Source organism: Mustela lutreola, chromosome 8, assembly GCF_030435805.1.
Source record: "Mustela lutreola isolate mMusLut2 chromosome 8, mMusLut2.pri, whole genome shotgun sequence".
In the NCBI taxonomy this organism is placed as follows: domain Eukaryota; kingdom Metazoa; phylum Chordata; class Mammalia; order Carnivora; family Mustelidae; genus Mustela; species Mustela lutreola.
The window spans coordinates 65,139,092-65,160,931 of NC_081297.1; the positions used below are offsets into that span (position 1 = coordinate 65,139,092).

The following is a 21,840-nucleotide window of genomic DNA, read 5'->3' on the forward strand; positions in this document are numbered from 1 at the left end:
TCAGGAGGCATTAACACGATGTAGTATCACCTACACAGAGCAACAGTGAACAGGAGCTTTGGACAGTGTGCCAGGGATTTTTGGACACAGATTTGCCGCCACCTGCTGGCATGACTTGGGAAGTTATTGATCATGAGTAGTAAATACCCCACCTTTAAAAAAAAAAAAAAAATTAACACATAATGTATTAGCAGCCCCAGGGGTACAGGTCTGTGAATCGCCAGGTTTACACACTTCACAGCACTCACCATAGCACATACCTTCCCCAACGTCCATAACCTCACCACCCTCTTCCTACCCACCCCCACCACCAGGCAACCCTGTTTGTTTTGTGAGATTGAGTCTCTTATGGTTTCTCTCCTGATCCCATCTTGTTTCATTTATTCCTTTCCTAACCTCCAAACCGCCCCCCCTGTTGCCTCTCAACTTCCTCATACCAAGGAGATCATATAATTGTCTTTCTCTGATTGACATTTCTCTAATCACAATACCCTCTAGTTCCATCCACGTCGTTCCAAATGGCAATATTTCTTTTGATGGCTGCATAGTATTCCATTGTGTATATATACCATATCTTCTTCATCCAGTCATCTGTTGATGGACATCTATAGACTCTTTCCATAGTTTGGCTATCGTGGACATTGCTGCTGTAACATTCAGGTACACATGCCCCTTTGGATCACTACATTTGTATCTTTAGCGTAAATACCCAGTAGTGCAATTGCTGGGTCGTAGGGTGGCTCTATTTTTCAACTTTTTTTTTTTTTAAGATTTTTATTTATTAGACAGAGATCACAAGTAGGCAGAGACACAGGCAGAGAGAGGAGGAAGCAGGCTCCCCGCAGAGCAGAGAGCCCGATGTGGGGCTTGATCCCAGGACCTGATCCGAAAGCAGAGGCTTTAACCCACTGAGCCGCCCAGGCGCCCTCAACTTTTTTTTTTTTTTTAAGATTTTATTTATTTGATAAACAGAGATTACAAGGTGGGGGGGGGGGGTAATAGGCTCCCGGCTGAGCAGAGAGCCCAATGCGGGGCTCGATCCCAGGACCCTGAGATCATGACCTGAGCCGAAGGCAGAGGCTTAACCCACTGAGCCACCCAGGTGCCCCTCTATTTTTCAACTTTTTGAGGAACCTCCATGCTCTTTTCCAGAGCAATATCCCACCTTCTTAAGCTATCAGGAGTATTAAACAACACAGAAAGCACCTTGCCATGCCTGATTTATTGTAAGCACTACTTTGTGCCTGGTAGATGAAGGCAACTTCCCCCAAACAAAACGGCTTAGAGTCTGAGAGACTGGACTTTTTCAGTCAGGAAGAGAAAAAAGTTGAGAGGAGAGTGTAAGGTACGCTTTCTCAGCTGAGGAGAGTGGCTAACATTAGCTGGGATGGAGGTATGTGGAATCCAAGAGGTCAACTGGGAGAAACCTGAACCAGTCAGGGTAACAGTCAAACCCTAAGAGGAAGCTCTGCATCTGCAAGGAACACAGCAACTAGAGGGCAAGCAAGCCATAACAGAGTAACCTGATTGTAATAGTGGTTTATGATCTCATAAGCTGTGAAGACAAGGATTTCTGTATTTTTCACTGATGATTCCTATCACCTAGAATAGAGCCTGGCCAGAGCAGGTGACCAAAAAGATGTGCAGAGCCACTAGATTACCATGCCTTTCCCATTATACACCCCAAATTCCAGAGCCTGGCTATCCACTGGAACAATGGCACACGCCACCACCACAAAGCGCCTGAAGACTGGGGACACAAAAAAGCCTGGGCTCTATAGTGACTGCACAGAGGAAATTCTTAACATTTGTGGCAAGCTGGAGTGGGAGGCCTTCTGTGGTCCGTTTCTTTCTAGTCACCAGTCTGCTAAGTCTAGATCAGAAACTCAATCCTGTTCCACTCCCAGGCCCTACTTATAAGGCAAGTGAGAATGTCCCCAAGCCCTGTTCAGCTGTGGCCTTGAATTTAATACGCACACACACCAGGAAAGGTTAAGGAATTTTCTTTATTTTTTACAAATTAAGACTATGTAGATTTCATATATTTCTGAATCAAAAACACCTTTGTCTTCACAGTATGAGTTAGAGAATGCAGCCTGAGCTGAAAACCAAGGAACTAGAAAAGAAAGTGATAATTACAGTGATTACTGTATTAAAAACCTGTTAGGCATTTTCTTTAAAAGTCATTTTTTAGATCTTGTCATTCTTGGCACTGTTTCTAAAGAAAAACTCCTTTATCCCAAGCAAAAAAGCACAAGAGGTGGAGTCTGGCTTCAAGAGATTCAACTCAGATTCTCAGGCCTTGCAGAGAATCAACAAATGTATGGAGAGTGCTACTGGGCATTTAATGGAAAGTCCCTTTATTAAAAGTTCTCAAGCCAGAGGCTGGAGGCAGCAGCTAGGTCAGAGGGCAGCATCCTCTGCAGATGCCAGCCATTCCTGGCAGCACGGCTCCCCAGAAATACACACACCCTGGGGACAAACTGCTTCACAGGACAGCAGGATGACATGGTGCACCGCAAACCAGCAGCCATTCAATCTGCGTGCTGCTTGTGAACAGGGAGAACCAAAAATGGTATCCTACTGGCAACAAGCTTTTGATGGCTCAGTCCCGTTCCACGGAAGTCCTGTGAACAGCCAGAAACATTAACTGCTCTCCAGGCTGCTTAACCTTCTGTGTCAGCAGCCTGTGGCAGCTCCCTGGGAAAGCTCCAGGGATCCCTATTAGTACTGGCCTCCCACACAATGACCGAGCTGGAGGGAATCATTCGTTTTGCAGGTTTGGTCACCTGTCCCTGGATGGAAGGCTATGGATTCTGGGAACAGGTTGCAGAGACCAAAAACTAAAGTGCATCTGTAAAATGAACTTTTATCTACTGCCCGGAATCTCTGGCCTGACACTACTGGCGTCCAGGCGGGAGAAGACAGAAATGCGCCGGACTGCTCTGAATGCGGCCTCCCAAGTCATCACAACCCAGTTCTGCAGCTCTCAACCAAGAACCATTCAGCTAGCAGCATCTCCTCCTACTTGCCTCACTGCCCCAAACAGGCCAACTAGGTTTGTCAGGCAGGATTAGTTTAAACTTACCCCCAGGCTCAACCATTCCCCTTCCCTATCCTTCCTGTCCTGGGATCTTCAATCAAGGCCAGGTGGGAGAGTCCACTCAACAACTAAGGTGATAAAAAGTAAAGACAGGGGACGTTCAGGAATTTTATGCTCTGTCTTGCCATACAAAACCAGCCTTTTCGTAAATACCTGACAAGAATCAGTCTTTCCTTTGTGCTGAAATCCTCCAGCCCCGGGGATGGAAAAACCTGCAGATTCCCTGAGGGTGAAACCAGGGACAGGGAAAGGGAACACAACAGTCCACATTCCTTTTGGAATAGCAAGACAGAACGGTATGTTTGTCAGACCCGCCGCCGCTTGGGCAGCTCAGAGGAAGCAAAGCATCCGCCAGAAGAAGCTCTTCATTTTCTTCACAGGGGTTGACAGCAGCTCAGATGTAACAAGCCTGAGGAACAAGAGGACACCAAGCTCCTCTCCGACGGAGAACACACAGCCCAGTCCCACCAGGAACTGTGCACAAACCAAACGATGCTGAGGAAAGAGCCAAAGCAGCTCGACTGAAAGTTCAGGCGCACCTGGTGAAGCTTGGGTAGAAAGCGGACTCCTGGAGTTTACTCTGCTGTGGGTCCCACTCCTCATCATGGTGACCGGTTGCCCCAGCAGAGGGAGAAGCTAAGATGGACTAGACAGACAAGGGAGTGGGGAAGAACCCCAGGAATATGAAGCCAAACTCCAAACTATATTTTGCTAATCAGTTTTTTGATCAAAAAATTCAAAATAGAGAAAACCACAAAGTACAAAAGCTTTTCTGATGCTTTTCATTATCACAGAACACACCACCTGCAATGTGTGCGAAGAGGAAATGAGGGGTGGAGGGAGAGGTCAAAATGGGAAAGGCTGCATGGTCATTTCACTTCTTCTCTTTCTTCTTGTCCTAAAAATGGAGAAAAATTACCCAATTAATTTTTGGCATCTGACATTCAACCTAAAACACTCGAGTGAGCCAACACCTGGCTGCCTTTGGTTAGGGAAAGGAAGGGAACAGGACAATAAAAAGGAAGGAGAAATACTCCCTTGCTGTGGTAGGAACTGAATCTTAACCACCTTCCACTGAGGGTCCCTCAAGCTGTTGACAGACCTGACGGGAATAAAAGTTAAGCAGGTGCTCCCACTTCTACCCCAAGAACACTCCTGGTTTACTCATAACCACCACAGCTCCAATCCCAACCCATGAAGGCTCTAGACTGGCAGTCCACCCTAGAACAACTACACAAGAGGCCGAGACCAACTTTCCATTAGCCCAAAAAGTGTAAATCCCAGGCACAAACCAAACCCAGAAATAATCCAGCCCAGTGAACTCTTCAGCCCATTCTAGTGGACGCCAAGTTGATTGCTTTGGCTGAAACCTGCTTGGTGCTCTGTCTAGTCATGGCACAGGTGAGACCGAGAGCCACCAATCCCACCTCCTCACCGGCTTCCACCGCCACCACACAGTCTCCTGTTCCCTAAGAAGGTCTGTGAAAACCCTCATGGTTTCGTTCGTTGACCTGCTGCTGGAGTAGACTATGTGTGACACTCACTAACCTTACACAGAATATTCTCTGGAAACAAGACCAACAAATGAATAAAACCAATCTACTTCTGACACATATTTATAAAAGCCAGTATTAAACAAGTCCCCTAGAATATCTTTTCCTGAATCATAACTATCTTCACAGCCTTTAAATTCTTCATATACTAGATTGTTCCTTGCTGCCACTTAAGCCCCTTTCCCTTTTGATACTAATCTTAGGATTTGTTTTGGGTTGTTTTTTTTTCCCAATACTTTATTTGACAGACAGAGATCACAAGTAGGCAGAGAAGCAGGCGGCGGGGCGGGGGGAAGCAGGCTCCCTGCTAAGCAGAGAGCCCGATGTGGGGCTTGATCCCAGGACCCTGAGATCATGACCTGAGCCGAAGGCAGAGGCTTAACCCACTGAGCCACTCAGGCACCCCTGGGTTTTTTTGTTTTTTTTTTAAAGTAATCTCTACACCCAACGTGGGGCTTGAATTTATAACCCTAAGATTAAAAGTCATATGGTTCACCAACTGACCCAGCCAGGCAGCCCTTGTTTTTTTGTTTGTTTGGGTTTTTTTTAAGATTTTTTTTCTTTTACTTGTTCTTTTTTATCATGGGCTTCTGGTTCACCTCTTACTTGGTGGCCTGCCTTACGGTTAACCTAGACCTACACACTATGTCAGTTTTCAAACCTGCAGTCTACACAGATGCTAAGTTCAGGTGCCATTCTCTCATCCTCAGGAGCAGGTGGACTAACCTTCTCATTCATAGCCAGGATCATCATGAGTTTTCTGAAGAGAGTAATGAAATCTAAGAAGAGGTCAACACAGTGCCTGAAATAGAAGAACCAGATTACCAACTGGCTCATCCCACCTTCCTTTTCCACAGCCCACGGAGCAGCAGAGCATAAAAACCCCTCTCCCACCCTATGAGAGAGCTTCGCCAATACTCCAACACCCACTAAGTAAAACTCTGAGGTCCGAGATTCTTTTGAAATCAACAAAGCCATCAGCCCAGGTAAAAACAAAGCTGAGCTTTTAGACTCTGCAGGGGCCCGGACTACCATTAATTAGTTAGGAGGCTCAGAGAAGATTACATTTTTTAAAAGTTACATATGAAAAAGAATGTGTATCTTTCATTATTAAAGGTTTAAAGAATATAAAAATACAGAGTAAAAAGGGAAAGATCCTTTCCCTCTCTCATGCCTAGAGATAACCACTATTAAAAGTAAGGATAATTAAATGCGTCTTAGTTCAATTTTAAAAAGAGCTGATGTCTTTCAGGAATTGAAGGAGACTATGCTATTTGGTTCCCATCCAAAACCATGGGCATCCTACCATATATGCTCCCAAAGGCTGGCCATGAAGTCCAGCCAGCACCACCCAGTCCACTCTTACCCCTCCCGAAAGCCACATAAAGGGAGGCGGTAAAGACCAGTTTTTCACTCACCAGATATAATCCTTATCTCCATTTTCAGCCTTTTCAATAATGAGTTGAGTATCAAAAAGGACAAAGCCACACATGACCACCAGCCCCACATACAGGTTTGCCTAATAAGAGGAGAATGAGATGAGGTTACCATGTGGAAGACACCACAGAGGGGAAAAACCCAGCTGTGCCTCTTTTTGGCTCTTGGTTTTTTGAAAGCATGACAAATGCTAACCCTACTGGCATTAACATTCTTGGGAACAGAAGGCTATGGTAAAGACCACATTGCTTCCCTAAGCACAACTCTGCACTGCCAACAAAGTGAGCATTCTGGAAGATTCTTAGCCACCTTGCTTTAGGGTGGAGCAAGTATATGATGTGCCAGGCAAATGGCTGCTAGAAAGTTATAGCCAAGTCTTACCTGGAAAAGCCAAATGGATCCAAAGAAAAGGTTCCCCAGGGAAGACAAGAGCATCAGGCTCATGGCTGACATCAAGACACCTGTAAGAGATGACAAAAAGCCATGCTGAGAAAAACAAAAGTGAAGGAAGACAATCCTATTAAAGCCTTTCCTTACTTACCAACCTTCCCCCGACAAATTAAGGCTTTCAATTTCAAACCAACAATCCCAAGAAAGTAGAAGGTAGGGAAAGAGTCTTAGTGCGAATTTTGACTAAAGCAGAGACTCTGATTTCCAATCCACACTTACCTCCCAGAAAGAGGTAGCTCCGGCGCCTGGCATAGAGGGCGCTCAGGGTGAAGCAGGTGAAGATCATTGCTGTGCCCATGAAGGCGGTGGGAAGAATGCTGTGAGAGGAAAACACCATTAGACTGAGGGCTACAGGTCTGCAAAACTATATGGAGGACGTATATTTGCAACAATAAAGAGACATAAGACGCTACTAGAACACCTACCTGGGGTTGATGGCAATGCACAGCTCCAGAGCAGGGCCCAGGCCAACTCCTAGAAAACAAAAGCCCCAGAACACAGTATTACTGTCAACTCCTGAAAAGGACCCTCGTCCAAAAGCTGACCATCAAATGCACAGGCATGCCCCCGCTCCTAAAAAACCAAAACATATACACTGAAGTAACTAAATCTCCACTCCTCTATCTGCCTTGTTTTCCAGAGAACATACACATGACTGAATTATTTGTTTACAGACAGAGCTACAAAGCTGTTCTCTGAGCTGAAAATCATGCATGGCCCAGGATGGATACACATTAGGAAAAAGAAAGCAGGCAAGTCAAACATTTTTGAGCAAAGCTGTAAGGCTGCATACTCCAAAGAGGAATGATGTGAGACAATAATGTGGGCCAGATCAGGAATTAGAACAGAAGGATCAAGAGCAAACCAGTGCCTTGTGGCCAGCCTTTTGTAGAAAAGGCCCGAGTGGTTTTGCAGGTGGACACTTGCCAAGAGGAAGGTGCAGTGGCAACCTGTTCCAGCCCCAGCATTTCCTCTACTCTTGCTACTCTCTCCTTCTGCTAATTCCACCCCTTAAAGCCTTCAAAAACTAGCTTTCCATATTTAAAAAAATCTTAATCTCTAAATCCCTTCCTTTCTATTTCAACACTACATAGATGAGACACACTCAAAATGAGATGTACTAAGTCAAATGCTGCTCTGCAAGTATTTTTACTCTGTAGCTTGAGTCCTGTTTTTCTTAACGATAATTCTAGAAGGGTCGTGCTTTTAATTCTTTTCCTGAGAATTAGCAAAGTGCTCTGCTGGATGGATTTCAATGTATGGCTTTAATTAACTGCCCGCAAAGTTGAGAATAAATTCTCACAGGAGTGAGTTGCAGTGTGAGTCCAACTAAGTTAGAGTTTCAGGTCTAGCCCCACATCGACCATTAACAAGTTATGCTACCTAAGCTCTTGAACCTCATTCATTCAAGAACACAAATGCTTATTTTTGAATACAAAGGTAGAAGTCTCAGTCACTAGTCCTAAAGAGCAAATCCCCTGGGCGGAAAAGATGCACCTCTATGAGGTGAGAAAGCAATACCAGGCAAAATACACTCAAATACAAGACTGATTAGCACAGTGTGCCAGTTGGGGTGAATCAGAATACATACAAATCTGGGGCCCTAGTCTAAAGAGAGGCTAGATACAGTACCCCCTCCCACCCCAAATTAGCCCAATTTCTAACATACCTGTAAGGAAAGCAAATCCAGCAAGAAGTCCCAGTCTTTTTTGCTCGGTTTCATGGCTATGAGGCGTTGTCATCAGCCAGATCATCAACCCCAGAGAGCCCAAGGCAGAGAGCAGGCCAGCCTGTCAAATCCAGAGTTAATAATGAAGTACTGGAAATACCAAATTTATTCTGCAAACCTTACTGGGATCAAATATTCATCTGAACTTCCCAATATTTCCCTCTAACCTGGAGGTTGTGGAAAGGCAGAGAAGGCTAAAGAGAAACTAGAAGTCCTGCAGGACAGGGCTAGGACGACTGTGGTGGATACTAGAGGCTCTTCTTCTTCTTCTTCTTCTTTTTTTTTAAAGATTTTATTTATTTATTTATCTATCTGACAGAGATCACAAGTAGGCAGAGAGGCAGGCAGAGAAAGAGAGGGAAGCAGGCTCCCTGCTGAGCAGAGAGCCCAATGCACGACTGGATCCCAGGACCCTGAAATCATGACCTAAGCCGAAGGCAGCAGCTTAACCCACTGAGCCACCCAGGCGCCCCTAGAGGCTCTTCTGACCCAGGTAGTCCATCAGCCACAACTTCCCAAGTCAAACTACAAATCAAAGTGACAAGTGTTTGAAGCACTTTCTAATCTGTAGGACAAGTAGGAACGATCCCTTTTTGATCACTTTAAAACACACACACAAATATATATACCCATACAGAGAAAAATGACTGAGAGGTGCTAGAGACTGAATGCTTATGCTCCCCCCAAATTCATGGTAAAATTTTAACCCCCAATGTGCTGATATTTCAAGGTGTGTAGGGGGTGGAGAGGAGGGTCTTTGGAAGGTGATTAGGTCATGAGGGTGCAACCTTCGTTAGTGTCCTTACAACAGAGATCCCAGAGCTCTCCTGCCCCTTCTGTGAAGATGCAGTGAGAAGACAGTCATTTACATGGGAAGCAGGACCTCCCCACACAACGTATCTGCTGGTGACATAACCTTGGACATCCAGCCTCCCAAACTGTGATAAACATTTGCTGTTTAAGCTACTCAGCCTAGGTGTTCTGTTAAAGCAGCCTCAATGGACTGAGGCAGAGTAAGAATCAAAATGTTAGGTTATGTCCGGGTGTTTTTATTTCCTTCTTATCACTAGTCTGTTTTCTAAATGCTCTACAATGAACGTGCATTAGTTTTCTAAGAGAAAAAAAAAATTTTTTTTTTAATATTTTATTTATTTGACAGAAAGCAAGACAAGAGAGCACAAGCAGGGGGAATGGCAGAGGGAGAGGGAGAAGCAGGCTCCCCGCCAAGCAGGAAGCCCGATGCAGGGCTTGATCCCAGGATCCTGGGATCATGACCTGAGCCGGAGGCAGACGCTTAATGACTGAGTCACCCAGGAGCCCCAGTAAAAATATTCTTTAAAAAAAGAAAGAAGGAGGAGGAAGTGGGAAAAGCTATAGTCAATTAGAAAGAGAAGAAAATAATGAAGGAGGTATGTACATACTGAAGTTCCTTCCTTCCTTTAAAAGCACAGCTGGTCTTCATTTCTCACAGTTATGGTCTATAAAGTTACTGTGAATAATGAATTAATAATACTGAACAACTGCTCCTGAGAAAAATAAAGATTTAAATTCTCACATACCTCTACTTACATTTTCTTCAACTGAAAAATACATGTTTTATGTGTGTTTATGTTTAAGGACACTTTATTTGATATATACTGTTGTTCACCAACCTGTAACTCATGACCAACACACCATAAACTCAAGCCTGAACAAAGCTTACCTAATACACATATTTTCTCCATAAGACACATCACAGTCTCAATGTACTTTTTTCTTTTTTAAAAAGATTTTATTTATTTGACAGACAGAGATCACAAGTAGGCAGAGAGGCAAGAAGAGAGAGAGGAAGGGAAGCAGACTCCCCACCAAGCAGAGCTTGATCCCAGGATCCTGAGATCATGACCTGAGCTGAATTAACCCACTGAGCCACCCAGGTGCTCCTCAGTGTACTTTTTTTTTTTTTTTTTTTTTGCACTCAGGAACACTAGACAGCACTCTACCACTATGCCTGGGGTCCATTTTAAATAAAGATATCACCACCAAAATCACAAAAATGCAAAAAATGTAGCACTACATAAACCATGAAAAAGATCCTTGTTTATACTACAAGAGTTTGAAGCAGGGCAGTGTGGCACCTTGTTCAACCTCAGCTGGAACACGGCTGTATGCAACTCAAAGTTTTTGCCGTTCTGCTTAGGACTGCGAATGTCTGCAAAAGCACCGTAGGTACTGACTTTAGGGTTACAAATAGATTTTAGCAAGTAGGTAAGTTCATAAACATAGAATCCATAAATAATGATAACTGCATTTTACTACATTGCTTAAAAACAAAACAACAAAATGAAACCAAAACACACACACACAAAACCCCCCCAAAAACAAAGAACACCCACAACCGGAAACCAAAATGGCCACTCTTGCCTAGAAATTGGGAGTATGTTTTAGTCTAAACTCCAGGGATCAAAGTCTTATTCTCTAAGTATCTAGAGTAATTTTTCATACAACCCCTGCCAGGAGATGCCTGAGCACAGGGACAGTTCTCAGTATTGCAAATGCCAACACAGACACACTCTCTGCACTTACACAAAAAAGGACATTTGCAAAGGCCAAGTCGTGGTTAGTGGGAACTTCAAACTTTTTGATTATTCATCAACTGTCCTTTTTATTCCTACTGGCCAACTGAAAGTCTCTTTCAACACAGGAAGGTGAGTTACTGAAGGTTCTCATGCAACTATGCAGATGTAAGTGCATCAGCAAATAAAATTAAGTCAAATCCTTGAAGGTCTCGACCCTGCCTCTCCTGATAATCGTACAATCAGTGGTCTGTATCTAAGAACCCCATAATCACAAGCAAATAGAGAAGGGAGGAAAAGATAAAAAGGCTACTGCGCAAACCCCAGCACACACATCATGCCACAACTTAAAGGGCTGGGGTCTTACGTATTGCCTGCACACCATTCCGTGTCCAGGTTAAGACATTGTTTTCAGCACCTAGAGAGGGCATATCTACCAGAAAATTTAAATGGCTCCGCATGTCCATAGTTACCAGCTGGCTCTGGCTGAGTTCAGATCACAAACTACAGAAAAGGATTACGAAGAGGTACAGGCTTGCAAAACCCTGCTGCGCTAGTTTCTACATTTACTAAATTTATGCCACATACATTTGCCATCTACATTTACTAAATTTACTAAATTTATGCCACAGCAACACTACGAGAGAAAGTGCTCTTACCTGAAGGAAGTGAGTGACCACGTGGACATAGGCCCCCGCGGCCGCCACGAACATACAGAGGGCAAAACTGGCATAGACCTTCTTCAGGTGCTGCTGTGTCGATGGGGTTCTGGGAAAGAATGTTAGTAACAGCCATTATTCTGGGACCAATTTTATTTCTAAGCTAATAATCATTTCCCTCTCTTCTTCCCAGGGAGTATGTATAAGTTATAATCTAAAAAAAAAGAATGCCTTGAAAATAGATGAATTGAGAATCTTAAATGCAGGGTAGGAGCCAAAGGTCCCAAATTATGAATAATCAGTACCCAAACTAGAATATCTAAATGGTTTCTCAGTGACTACAGGCAGCCTTTAGAATCTAGGTGCTTTTTGGGGCGCCTGGGTGGCTCAGTGGGTTAAGCCGCTGCCTTCAGCTTGGGTCATGATCCCAGGGTGCTGGGATCGAGCCCTGCATCGGGCTCTTGGCTCAGCAGGGAGCCTGCTTCCTCCTCTCTCTCTGCCTACTTGTGAACTCTCTCTGTCAAATAAATAAATAAAATCTTTAAAAAAAAAAAAAAAGAATCTAGATGCTTTTATTAGATCCTCTGGATTCTAACAAAGTTAATATGGTAGTTAATACATATAAAAGCTAATAAACTAGGAAAAGGAACAAGATATGAAAGGAAATATAATAAACTGAAGTCAAGATCATAACACTTACATGTGGGAAAATTTTAAGAGTGCATCAAAGTTGATCTTCCGATCAAATATGTTCATGATGCCAGAGTCTGTGGGACACAGCCTCCGCTCTGTAGAATTAAGGATAAAAAGAAGGTTATTTTACAGATACAAGGACATACAAAATAACATAAACAACTTTCTCATGAAAAACAGCAACATCCAAGTTTGGAAAATTAAAGTTACCTAAAATCCCACTGTCCTGACGCAGCCATTTTCATTTTTATGCATTTCCTTCTAGGATACATTTGCAATTATACTCCACCATTTTAAAGGACACAGAAGAAATGAAGCCATCTTCTTCTCACGAACTATTTTCTTACTACCATTTGATTTCTATTCCTTCAGAAAGTAACTGTCCCTTTAATAGATAGTTTCTTCCCTTGAGAAATTACCAGTTAGGAGTTAGTTAAAGGAACCCAGTGACTGGAACATAAGGTGATATTTATTTTTATTCTATTTTTTGATGGAAGGGAGAGGGTAAGGAAGAAGGAGAAAGAGAATCTGCAGCTTCCACCCTGAGATCAAGACCTGAGGCAAAATTAAGACTGGAACTTAATTAAGCACCCCTACAACATAAAGCAATTTTATTTCACTGTATCGAGATGCTACGGAATTCTCTCAGCAAAGACAAAGAACCTTAAAAGGGGATAGAGGGGGGAGGGAGGAAAGAAGGAGCTGGGCCTGGTACTAGGTCCTGAGTTTAATTTTTTAAAAAAATTTTTTAACAGATTTTATTTATTTCACGGAGAGATAGAGAGAATGAGCAGAGAGAGAGGGAAAATATGCCCCCTGCCGAGCAAGGACCACCCCCCCCACCCCACCTCCACCAACGTGGGGATCCCAGAACCCTGGGATCATGACGAAGGCAGGCACTTAACCGCTTAAGTGACTGAACCACCCAAGCGTGCCAGGTCTTGAATTTTAAATATATGTAAATATATGTAGAAACTTTCCATCCAATGCATGTTAAAACTGAACTGAAAGGGATTTACAATTTAAAAAAAAAGAAAAGTTCCTCTGTGAAAAAGTAATTTGTGCAGAAATGAATTTTTTTTAGATAATTTCATAAACTTTACCACAGAAGAGTTGGAATAGTACAAAGAATTCCTAGAAACTCTTTACCCAAATTTTCCGTTAATATTTCACCATAGGTGCTTTATCCCCTCTCTATGTAACAGTATATAGAGACTAAAATATTTTTCTCCCAACCTTACAAGTACCCCTAAGTATTTGTGTGTACACCTGAAAACCATAATCAAATCCAGGCAATTAACACTGACACAATACTATTATCTGATATATACACCCTATTCAGATCTTGCCAACTGTCCCAATATGTCACAGAAAGGACGTTTTTAACTGAACTATACCCAGGTTACATGCCATCAATACCATCAAGTTGAGATTTTAAATTTTGTTCCCTCTTCTACTGCACATGCAATCCTAAAAAAACAAAAACAAACAAAAAAACCTACACTCAATCTATAGATTAAAAAAAAAAACCCGGGGCGCCTGGGTGGCTCAGTGGGTTAAAGCCTCTGCCTTTGGCTCAGGTCATGATCCCAGGGTCCTGGGATCGAGCCCCGCATTGGGCTCTCTACTCAGCAGAGAGCTTGCTTCCCTCTCTCTCTCTCTGCCTGCCTCTCCATCTACTTGTGATCTCTGTCTGTCAAATAAATAAATAAATTTAAAAAAAAAAAAAAAACCCAAAAACCTAATCAAGAATTTTCATCTTTCCTAAATATCAATCTTCTGCAATCACCTAGATTCTTATTAGACCCATAATGCCTATTCATTTCAAATTGACCAAAAAACGGGAACGGGGTGGTATCAAAACACAAAGCTAAGTAGTTTGAAAGACCAGCCAACTAGTCACGCCGATCCTAATGAGCACTTAGCCCAATACTCAGCAAAACTAATCTGGGCAATAAAAATTACAATCCCAAAATGACTCCTGAGAAATCCTGCGCCAGTGGAAAGATGCCAATCTTTTGGTTCACACACATCATTACCATTTGTTTCCTGAGGCTCGCTCTCTCACAAATGCAACCATTACAATGGCTAGCTTGCTCTCTCTTGATTTCCTTTTTCCTTTCCCACTAATATCCTACTCACCTCAATTTTTTTTGTTAGTTCTGTTCTTAAGGATGGATATACAGTGAGAAGCTGCAGAATGTAAGCTGCTCACCCCTCTAAGTCACAGGGCTCCCGGCCCTCCTGATCTAGATGGTGCAATTATTGCAGTCTGTTGCAGGACCAACCAAGGTATTTCATAACCATGATGAACTCACATCCTCTAGAGAGCACACTTACAGGATGGCAGAATCCAGCACCTGGGAAGTGTCTTTGTTCAAGGCTTCCATTAACACCCTTAATGACATCCCTAGACAGAACTTGCAACAATTCTGAAGCAACCTTCAGAGCCAAGTTTCTCAGTATTTGCAACAACAACACTGAAGCACCTCTTGCTTCCAATTTCAAGAGTTTAAAAAAAAAAAAAAAAAAAAAAGGATTGGGGAGGGGGATTATGAATGGGTTTAGCAGTGTAAATCCTCAAATACCCAGGGGACTATTAGTCAGAAAGGGGCAACAGGCTGTAACCAGACCCCACTGTGTGGAAACAATGGGAGGGGATAATGTCAGAAAGTTCTCTTTCCCAGTTTGCTCTCTGGCATTTCCCAGGGGGTACTGCCTCTTAAAACTGCTGATGGAGGGGTGCCTGGGTGGCTCAGTGGGTTAAAGCCTCTGCCTTCAGCTCGAGTCGTGATCTCAGGGTCCTGGGATCAAACCCCAGGTAGGGCTCTCTGCTGAGCAAGGAGCCTGCTTCCTCCTCTCTCTCTGCCTGCCTCTTTGCCTACTTGTGATCTCTGTCAAATAAATAAATAAAATCTTTAAAAAAAAAAAAAAAAAAAAAAAAACTGCTGATGGAAAAACCAAAACTATCAAAAGGTAGTGAGGACATGAGAGAGTATCAAATAGCAATTTCTCCATGATTTAATATTGCCTTGTGGTATAAAATAAATAAAAAATAAACCAAATAAAACCAGTTTTCTAACACCAGTACTTATTCTAAAATTTAAGTGCAATATGTAAGAATCAAATTTTCTAGATACAAAGGCACACAAGCAGTTTTTTTTGAGAGTGTGTGCATGTAAACACACAAGTATTGGGGTGGGGGGGCAGAGAGGGAGAGAAGATTCTAAGCAGGCTCCAAGCTCAGTGTAGAGACTGATGCAGGGATCAATCCCATGACACTGAACATTATGACCTGAGCCAAAATCAAGAGTCAGATGCTTAACCGAATGAGCCCCCCAGAAGCCCCAAGGCATGTAACAATTTTAATGATAGCTTTGTAGGGGAAAAACACAATAAAGTATACATTTATTAAATGACATAATATGTACAGGACACAAGTTATTTCAGAACTGTTAAAACATGGGAAGGTGGGCGCCTGGGTGGCTCAGTGGGCTGGGCCTCTGCCTTCAGCTCGGGTCATGATCTCAGGGTCCTGGGATCAAGTCCCACCTCGGGCTCTCCCACATCTGCTTTCTCCTCTCTCTCTCTCTGCCGCTCTGCCTACTTCTGATCTCTCTCTGTCAAATAAATAAAATCGTAAAAAAAAAAAAAAAAAAAAAAAAGACATGAGAAGGAAAAAGTTAGGTCTTAGAATCAAGGAAATGGGATAGTTCACTCTATGTTCCAAACAGAGAGGAACTACTATACAGATGAGTAAAGAGTCAAAAGGGTTCTTAAAGTTTTGCCAGAGGGATTAAGCTAACCAAGCTTCTATCTTAGCCTCAACTGCTCAACTGAGCCACCCAGGCACCCACAATTTTTTTAAGACTTGATTTATTTATTTGACAGAGAGATAGAGAGCATAAGTAGGCAGAGCAGCAAGCAGAGGGAAAGGGAGAAGCAGGCTCTCGGGTGAGCAGGGAGCCTGATGTAGGTAGGGCTGGATCCCAGGACCCTGGGATCATAACCTGAGCTGGAGGCAGCCGCTTAATCAACTGAGCCACCCAGATGCCCCAAAACAATCACAATTTTTTAAAAAACCCTTAGCTTTGAAAGATAAAAGCCTGCTGATTATTGGGCAGCAGGCTGCCTTAATGTATACAATTTAAAAACAAAAGCAGAAAGTCAGGGGCACCTGGGTAGTTCAATTCGTACAGCCTCCAACTCTTGATCTCAGGGTCATGAGTTCAAGCCCAATATTAGGTGTGGAGCCTATGTTAAAAAAAAAAGTATTTTTTTTTTTAGAAATACAGCACCATCCCAGGGTCCTGGGATCCAACCCTGTATCAGGCTCTCTGCTCAGCGGGGAGCCTGCTTCCCTTCCTCTCTCTCTGCCAAATAAATAAATAAAATCTTAAAAAGAAAGAAAGAAATACAGCAAGTCAAAGAAACATTATTCACACATTTAATTAAACATTTAGTTTGTGAATTATATGGTTCCTCATTCCTGTCATAATTCGACCATTTGGAGTCCTCTTCCCACATATCCAGAAGGAACCAACTGATACTTAAGAGAAGAAAACCCCTCTATGGTTATTAAAAAGCTTGGGTGCGGGAGAGGCAGCAGAATTGTTTTTTTTTTTTTTTTTTTTTTTTGGAAGTTCTTCCTACTGAAAAGCTTTCAGACTCTGTATAACCAAGTATCTAGAATAGTAGGTAAGAGCTTGGCTTGCTGCAAGCTCTTGAATCCTAACTGGTATTTCCTTAGCTGTGTGACCCACACCAAGTTTCTGGCACTTGAACCTCACTGTGCTTTAGTTTCTTCATTTGCAGAGAGTAAAATATAATAATCTCTACTTCATAGGCTTGAGATTGATAATACAAATAAAGTGCTTAGAACAGTGCTTCATACAGGGGTGCCTGGGTGGCTCAGCTAGTTAAGCATCTGACTCTTGACTTAGGCTCAAGTCACGATCTCATGCCTGTGCCAGGCATGGAATCTGCTTAAGATTCTGCCCCTACCTCTCCCTCTGCCTATGCCCTTCTTCCCCCCCACCTACTATCTCATGCATACGTGCTTCCTCTCTTTAAAAAAAAAAAAATAGTGCTTCATACATAAGACTGGCTCCATAAGTTAACTATTGTTGTTACCAGTGTAAATACTCATTACTCTTGTGTCTTCAGTGCATTATTTTCCCCTAGTTTTATAAAACACTTATTGTAGGTCTAATTTTCATATACCCTATATATTAATTTTTTAAAATATTATTCGACCACTAACTCACAGCTAACTATATCCTGAAGGCTTAATATTTACCCAAATAAATAAAATTAAATTGGGGGAGAGGGAAGAGTCTAAGAAACTTATGAAATAAAATTTAAAGGAATTTGATAAATCTTTTTACTAGCTGAAGTTACTTTTGTTTAAATGCCATGTCTCTCCTTGGGCACATTTATACCGCACCTCCTGTCCCACAGGGCCACAAGGTGTTTTGAGACACCCTAATAACCACTAAGTGAGAATCCATTGTGAAAGAGAATTTGATGAAGTAAATGGTGATTAGCTTGATGCTTTCCTTGTCATCCCTAAAGGTAGGTCAGTTTGGTTTCAGGAAGTCCAAAGAACTGTTTTGACAGGCCTGCGCTCTGGTAGTCCTAGATATGAACCCTAGATGTCCCAGCCCCTCCCTTAATTTGGGCCCAAACTCCTGGGCTAGCTAGGTTAGCTAGCTAACATTGGATCCTGTCTCTCCACGGTGCTGCCGCAGAACCAAGCCAGTAACTCGAGATGGAATGCCTACAGCCTTCAATACATTATTGGTTTTTAAAGATTTTATTTATTTATTTATTTGACAGAGAGGGACATAGCAAAAGAGGGAATACAAGCAGGGTGAGTGGAAGTGGGAGAGAAGCAAGCTTCCCACTGAGCAGGAGCCCCAACGTGACACTGGATTCCAAGGACCCTGGGATCATGACCTGAACTGAAGGCAGATGCTTAACAACTGAGCCACCCAGGGGACTCAATAAATTATTTTTTTATATTGGGTTTTGACACTACTGAATCTCTCTATAACAAGTGTTTGACAGACTGAATCATAGAGAGGCCCCAGTGTCCTAAATATACTCATTTTCCAGTGTAAGCCAGTAATCCCTCCCGAATAACAACATATTTAGCCCAAGTGAGAGCAAGCATAGATGAAGATAAAGAGCACACCCATTCAATTCTCATTCCTGAAGATCTTTTTAAGTGTTCTGGAATCCAGTTCATTGTGCAGAACCTTGAGAGCAGAGCTTGCATCTGATTCAGCTTCTATCCCCCCATATTTAAGCACAACCAGGAGTCACCAAAGCAAATGCAGACCCCATTACCTAATCAGGAGTGTTGCAACCTCAAATCAACACTTCCCAGCTGGCTTAAAGGGGAACTGATCTTAAGGAGTAACTTGAGTGGCCCTAAAAGCCAATCTCTAGTCTTTCTCTCCGTGGTTTGAACACTGTCTTTGGAAATCAAAAATGTGTTTAATACTAAAGCTACTTCATGAAACTTGGTTAGAAACTCTGGGAGGGCGGGGAGCACCTGGGTGGCTGAGTTAGTTAAATGTCTGCCTTCGGCTAAGGTCGTGATCTCAAGGTAGTGGGACTGAGTCCCACATCTGGCTCCCTGCACTGAAGGGAGTCTGCTTCTCCCTCTCCCTCTGCCCGTGCTCACTCTCTCAAATAATAAATATATCTTAAAAAAAGAACTCTGGGGGAACAAAACAGGGTGAAGTGGAAGACACTACTAACATCTTCTACAGTCAAGTCAAAGGGGCAAAGGAAAATTTAGCAGACAGAACATCAAGAGAATACTCAGTATTTTCCCAAAGGAGACTAATACCCTTGGGTAGTTTATGAAATAAAGTGAAACTTCAGGTCAGTAGCAGTACTTTCTATAATACATTTCTATAAAACTTTACAACTTTTAAAGTGCTTTTATATACACTATCTCCTTTGATCATCACACCAATCCATAAAGAAAGGGCAAAAATGATTAGTCTCACTTTAAAAAGAAAGTTCCAAAAGGCAGTGTTAATAGTGGCAGGAGCACTGGCTTTGGAGTCACAAATCCTACCATTTTCTACCACGGAACTCTGGGAAAATCATTTCACCTAAGGTCATCTGGGCTTTCTTATCTGTATGATAAGGATGATTAAATAACACCAGCTCTACCAAACTTACTGAATGCCAGTTTAAAAAAAAAAAAAAATCTGTGGGACAGATAAAAAGTACAGCATAGAGAAAAGCAGTCAACGATACTGTAACAGCCCCATATGGTGGGACCGTAGCTACCCCTGCGGTGAGCACAGCATAATGTACAGACTTGTTGAATCACTATGTCCTTCACCTGAACTAATGGAACACTGTGTCAACTATACCTCAGTTTAAAAAAAAAAAAAAAAAAAAAGAGGAAGAAAACGAAAAGCTGTGTGAAATCACTGTGAAGTGCTAAAAAGACATTAGTATCGACTTACCAACACCACAAAGTTAAACAGTAGAGCCAGAACCACATTAGGGGCCTTATGACCTCTAATGCCTGGTGCTCTCCCTACTATTATGCCCTATAGTAGAAAAGCAAGTTTTCATGAAGGCAGTTCCAGCCACAGGCCAAGAGAAATTTTAAAAATATTAACACATGCTGATTCTTATTATACTTCTCTGTATTTTTCAGCACTTCTATGATAAGCTTGAACTATATGCATAACCAGGAAAAAAACAGAAATGCTGACTAATATCTAGACTAATTTCACCTTTCTTATTCCTAGAAGAGTAAGACTTCAGTCACATCAATAGCATGAAAAGGAGAGGGGTTCCTGGGTGGCTCAGTCGTTCAGCGTCTGCCTTCGGCTCAGGTCATGATCACAGTGTCCTGGGATCAAACCCCACACTGGGCTCCCTGCTCAGGGAGAAGCCTGCTTCTTCCTCTGCCCCCCCCCCCACTTGTGCTCCCTCTCTCACTGTCTCTCTCTCTCTGGCAAATAAATAAATAAATATCTTTAAAAAAAAAATAGTAGGGAAGGGAGAGAGGAAGAAAAGAGGGTTCACTCAGCCATGTTTCCACAAGATGAATAATGGAAGAAGGAAACTGAATACAAATTACAGAGAGTGTTTCTCAAGGATTTCACCACTGTATCCCCACTGGAAGAAAATGGAAAATCTAAATTATAAACATATTCTTGAAGACAAAACAAGAAATACTGGACAAGAGAAATAAACCACCAAAGAGAGTAAACCTAGTAATAATTACAGAAGTAAGTGTTATCTGCAGAAGCCACAAGAACTCGGTTATGCAACGGAAATAATCTTGCTTGAACTGAATTCTTAAACTACACATTCAACCAGAAGATAAACTAAACCTACATATCAATAAATAACTAGAAAAGTCTATTCACCATTAACTTTCAGCCTTATAATCTTTGTATTTCAGGCACAGTCAGTTCTTGTACTGAGTTACACATTCACAAGTTAACTATTGCTAGAACAGTCTCAAGTTCAAAGAGGTTTTTGTTACTGTTCTTCGGTCAGTGAAAGGCTGAGGGGGTAGGCAATGGGCTGGCACTGAGTAACAATTCCACACTTGATAAATACACAAAAATACCAAAGCCTACCATAACTCCAACAAGTAGGTCCAAGAAAAAAACGTCCAACGACGCCCTTCCTGTGCTCACTCTGAGAAAGACGCCCACAAGGCTTGGGACCAAGCAAAGCCAAGGCCACCTCACCTGTCCAAAGGTAATCAATCAGACCGGAACGGGGCTGGAAAACCAGGAAGGATCTTCTCACCTCCTGCCTCTGCTTTCGGCTTCCAAGGAACTAAGGAGCTTCGCGTGTCACAGAGGAGTGTGACATCACCCGCCTGGCCGTGACAGGGCAACCTGCCTGACCAAGCCCTTTGTCCCGGCCCTCGCGGCTCACCCCCAAGGGGCCCAGCCAGAGGGCCCACAGCAGAGAAACAACCAGTCGGGTGAAGCAGGGGTGACCACAAACGCGGGAGGTTTCGCTTTCATTAGCCTCGGAAGGAAGGGGTGGGGGATGTGGCCTGAATTCAAGTAGTCGAGGCTGGGCCAAAGGGCTTCAGCGCCTACTCCTGGAGGGTGGGCGGGGGGAGGGGAAGAAAAGGAACGCAGAGTAGGAGGAAGGAAGACGGACTAACAAGCACGCTTGGCTAGCACTCGCGTTCACAGCGGGAGCCTCGACGTCCCCCAAAACCCAGCGGACGCGCCCCAACCCCTCCCCCGCTCCGGTACGGTAGGGTTGCGCATGCGCAGTACTAGTTCCCGAGCTTCTCCCCTCCCTGCGCAGTCCAGTCGCGGAGCAAGGCCCCATTCGCCGAAGGTGCAGTCTGTCCGAAAACCGACACTATTCCCACTCTTGCTCAGACAATAATCGCCAGCCCCCTGTCCATTTCTCCGCCTTAAGCAGTCCCAGCTTCAGACGTACGTTCTTACCAGCCTCCTAAGAGCCTACACAGCTCTCCTCACACCGGATGTGCTTCAGACCCTCCCAGAGTCCGCTCTAGACTCTTTACCCAAGCGTCTGCCCCTCTAGGGAAGCTCCGCCCCTGCGTTCGGCTTAAGGCCAGTCCTCATTGGCCCCTGGCCGCACCTCTGCCTTCCTATTGGATTTACGTGCGTAAACAACG

At 43.2% G+C, this 21,840-nt stretch overlaps 1 protein-coding gene across 2 annotated transcripts; it reads right to left on the reverse strand.

Moving 5' to 3' along the window:
• Positions 1-1,987: 1,987 nt before the first annotated feature.
• On the reverse strand, positions 1,988-21,774 carry TMBIM6 (transmembrane BAX inhibitor motif containing 6). Of its 2 annotated transcripts, none has more exons than XM_059185423.1 (10): positions 21,647-21,774; positions 12,187-12,274; positions 11,487-11,595; positions 8,213-8,333; positions 6,969-7,017; positions 6,763-6,860; positions 6,475-6,554; positions 6,075-6,175; positions 5,383-5,458; positions 1,988-4,001 (listed from the first exon to the last, which is right to left on the reverse strand). In XM_059185423.1, exons 2-10 carry the CDS (start codon positions 12,240-12,242, stop codon positions 3,978-3,980), a joined length of 714 nt encoding a protein of 237 aa, XP_059041406.1. In that variant the 5' UTR covers positions 12,243-12,274; positions 21,647-21,774; the 3' UTR covers positions 1,988-3,977. The 2 variants fall into 2 exon arrangements, with proteins under 2 accessions (XP_059041406.1, XP_059041407.1); XM_059185424.1 differs by having other exon boundaries at positions 21,639-21,768.
• Between the last annotated feature and the right edge of the window lie 66 nt (positions 21,775-21,840).

Excerpts from the sequence above, each read along its gene's own strand:
- TMBIM6 (XM_059185423.1), bottom strand. The coding sequence starts at position 12,242 with ATGAACATATTTGATCGGAAGATCAACTTTGATGCACTCTTAAAATTT. Across the intron at positions 8,334-11,486 it reads TGGTCACTCACTTCCTTCAG|GCTGGCCTGCTCTCTGCCTT; the intron begins GTAAGAGCACTT and ends TGGATTTGACAG. Across the intron at positions 5,459-6,074 it reads GGAGATAAGGATTATATCTG|GCACTGTGTTGACCTCTTCT; the intron begins GTGAGTGAAAAA and ends CTTCTATTTCAG.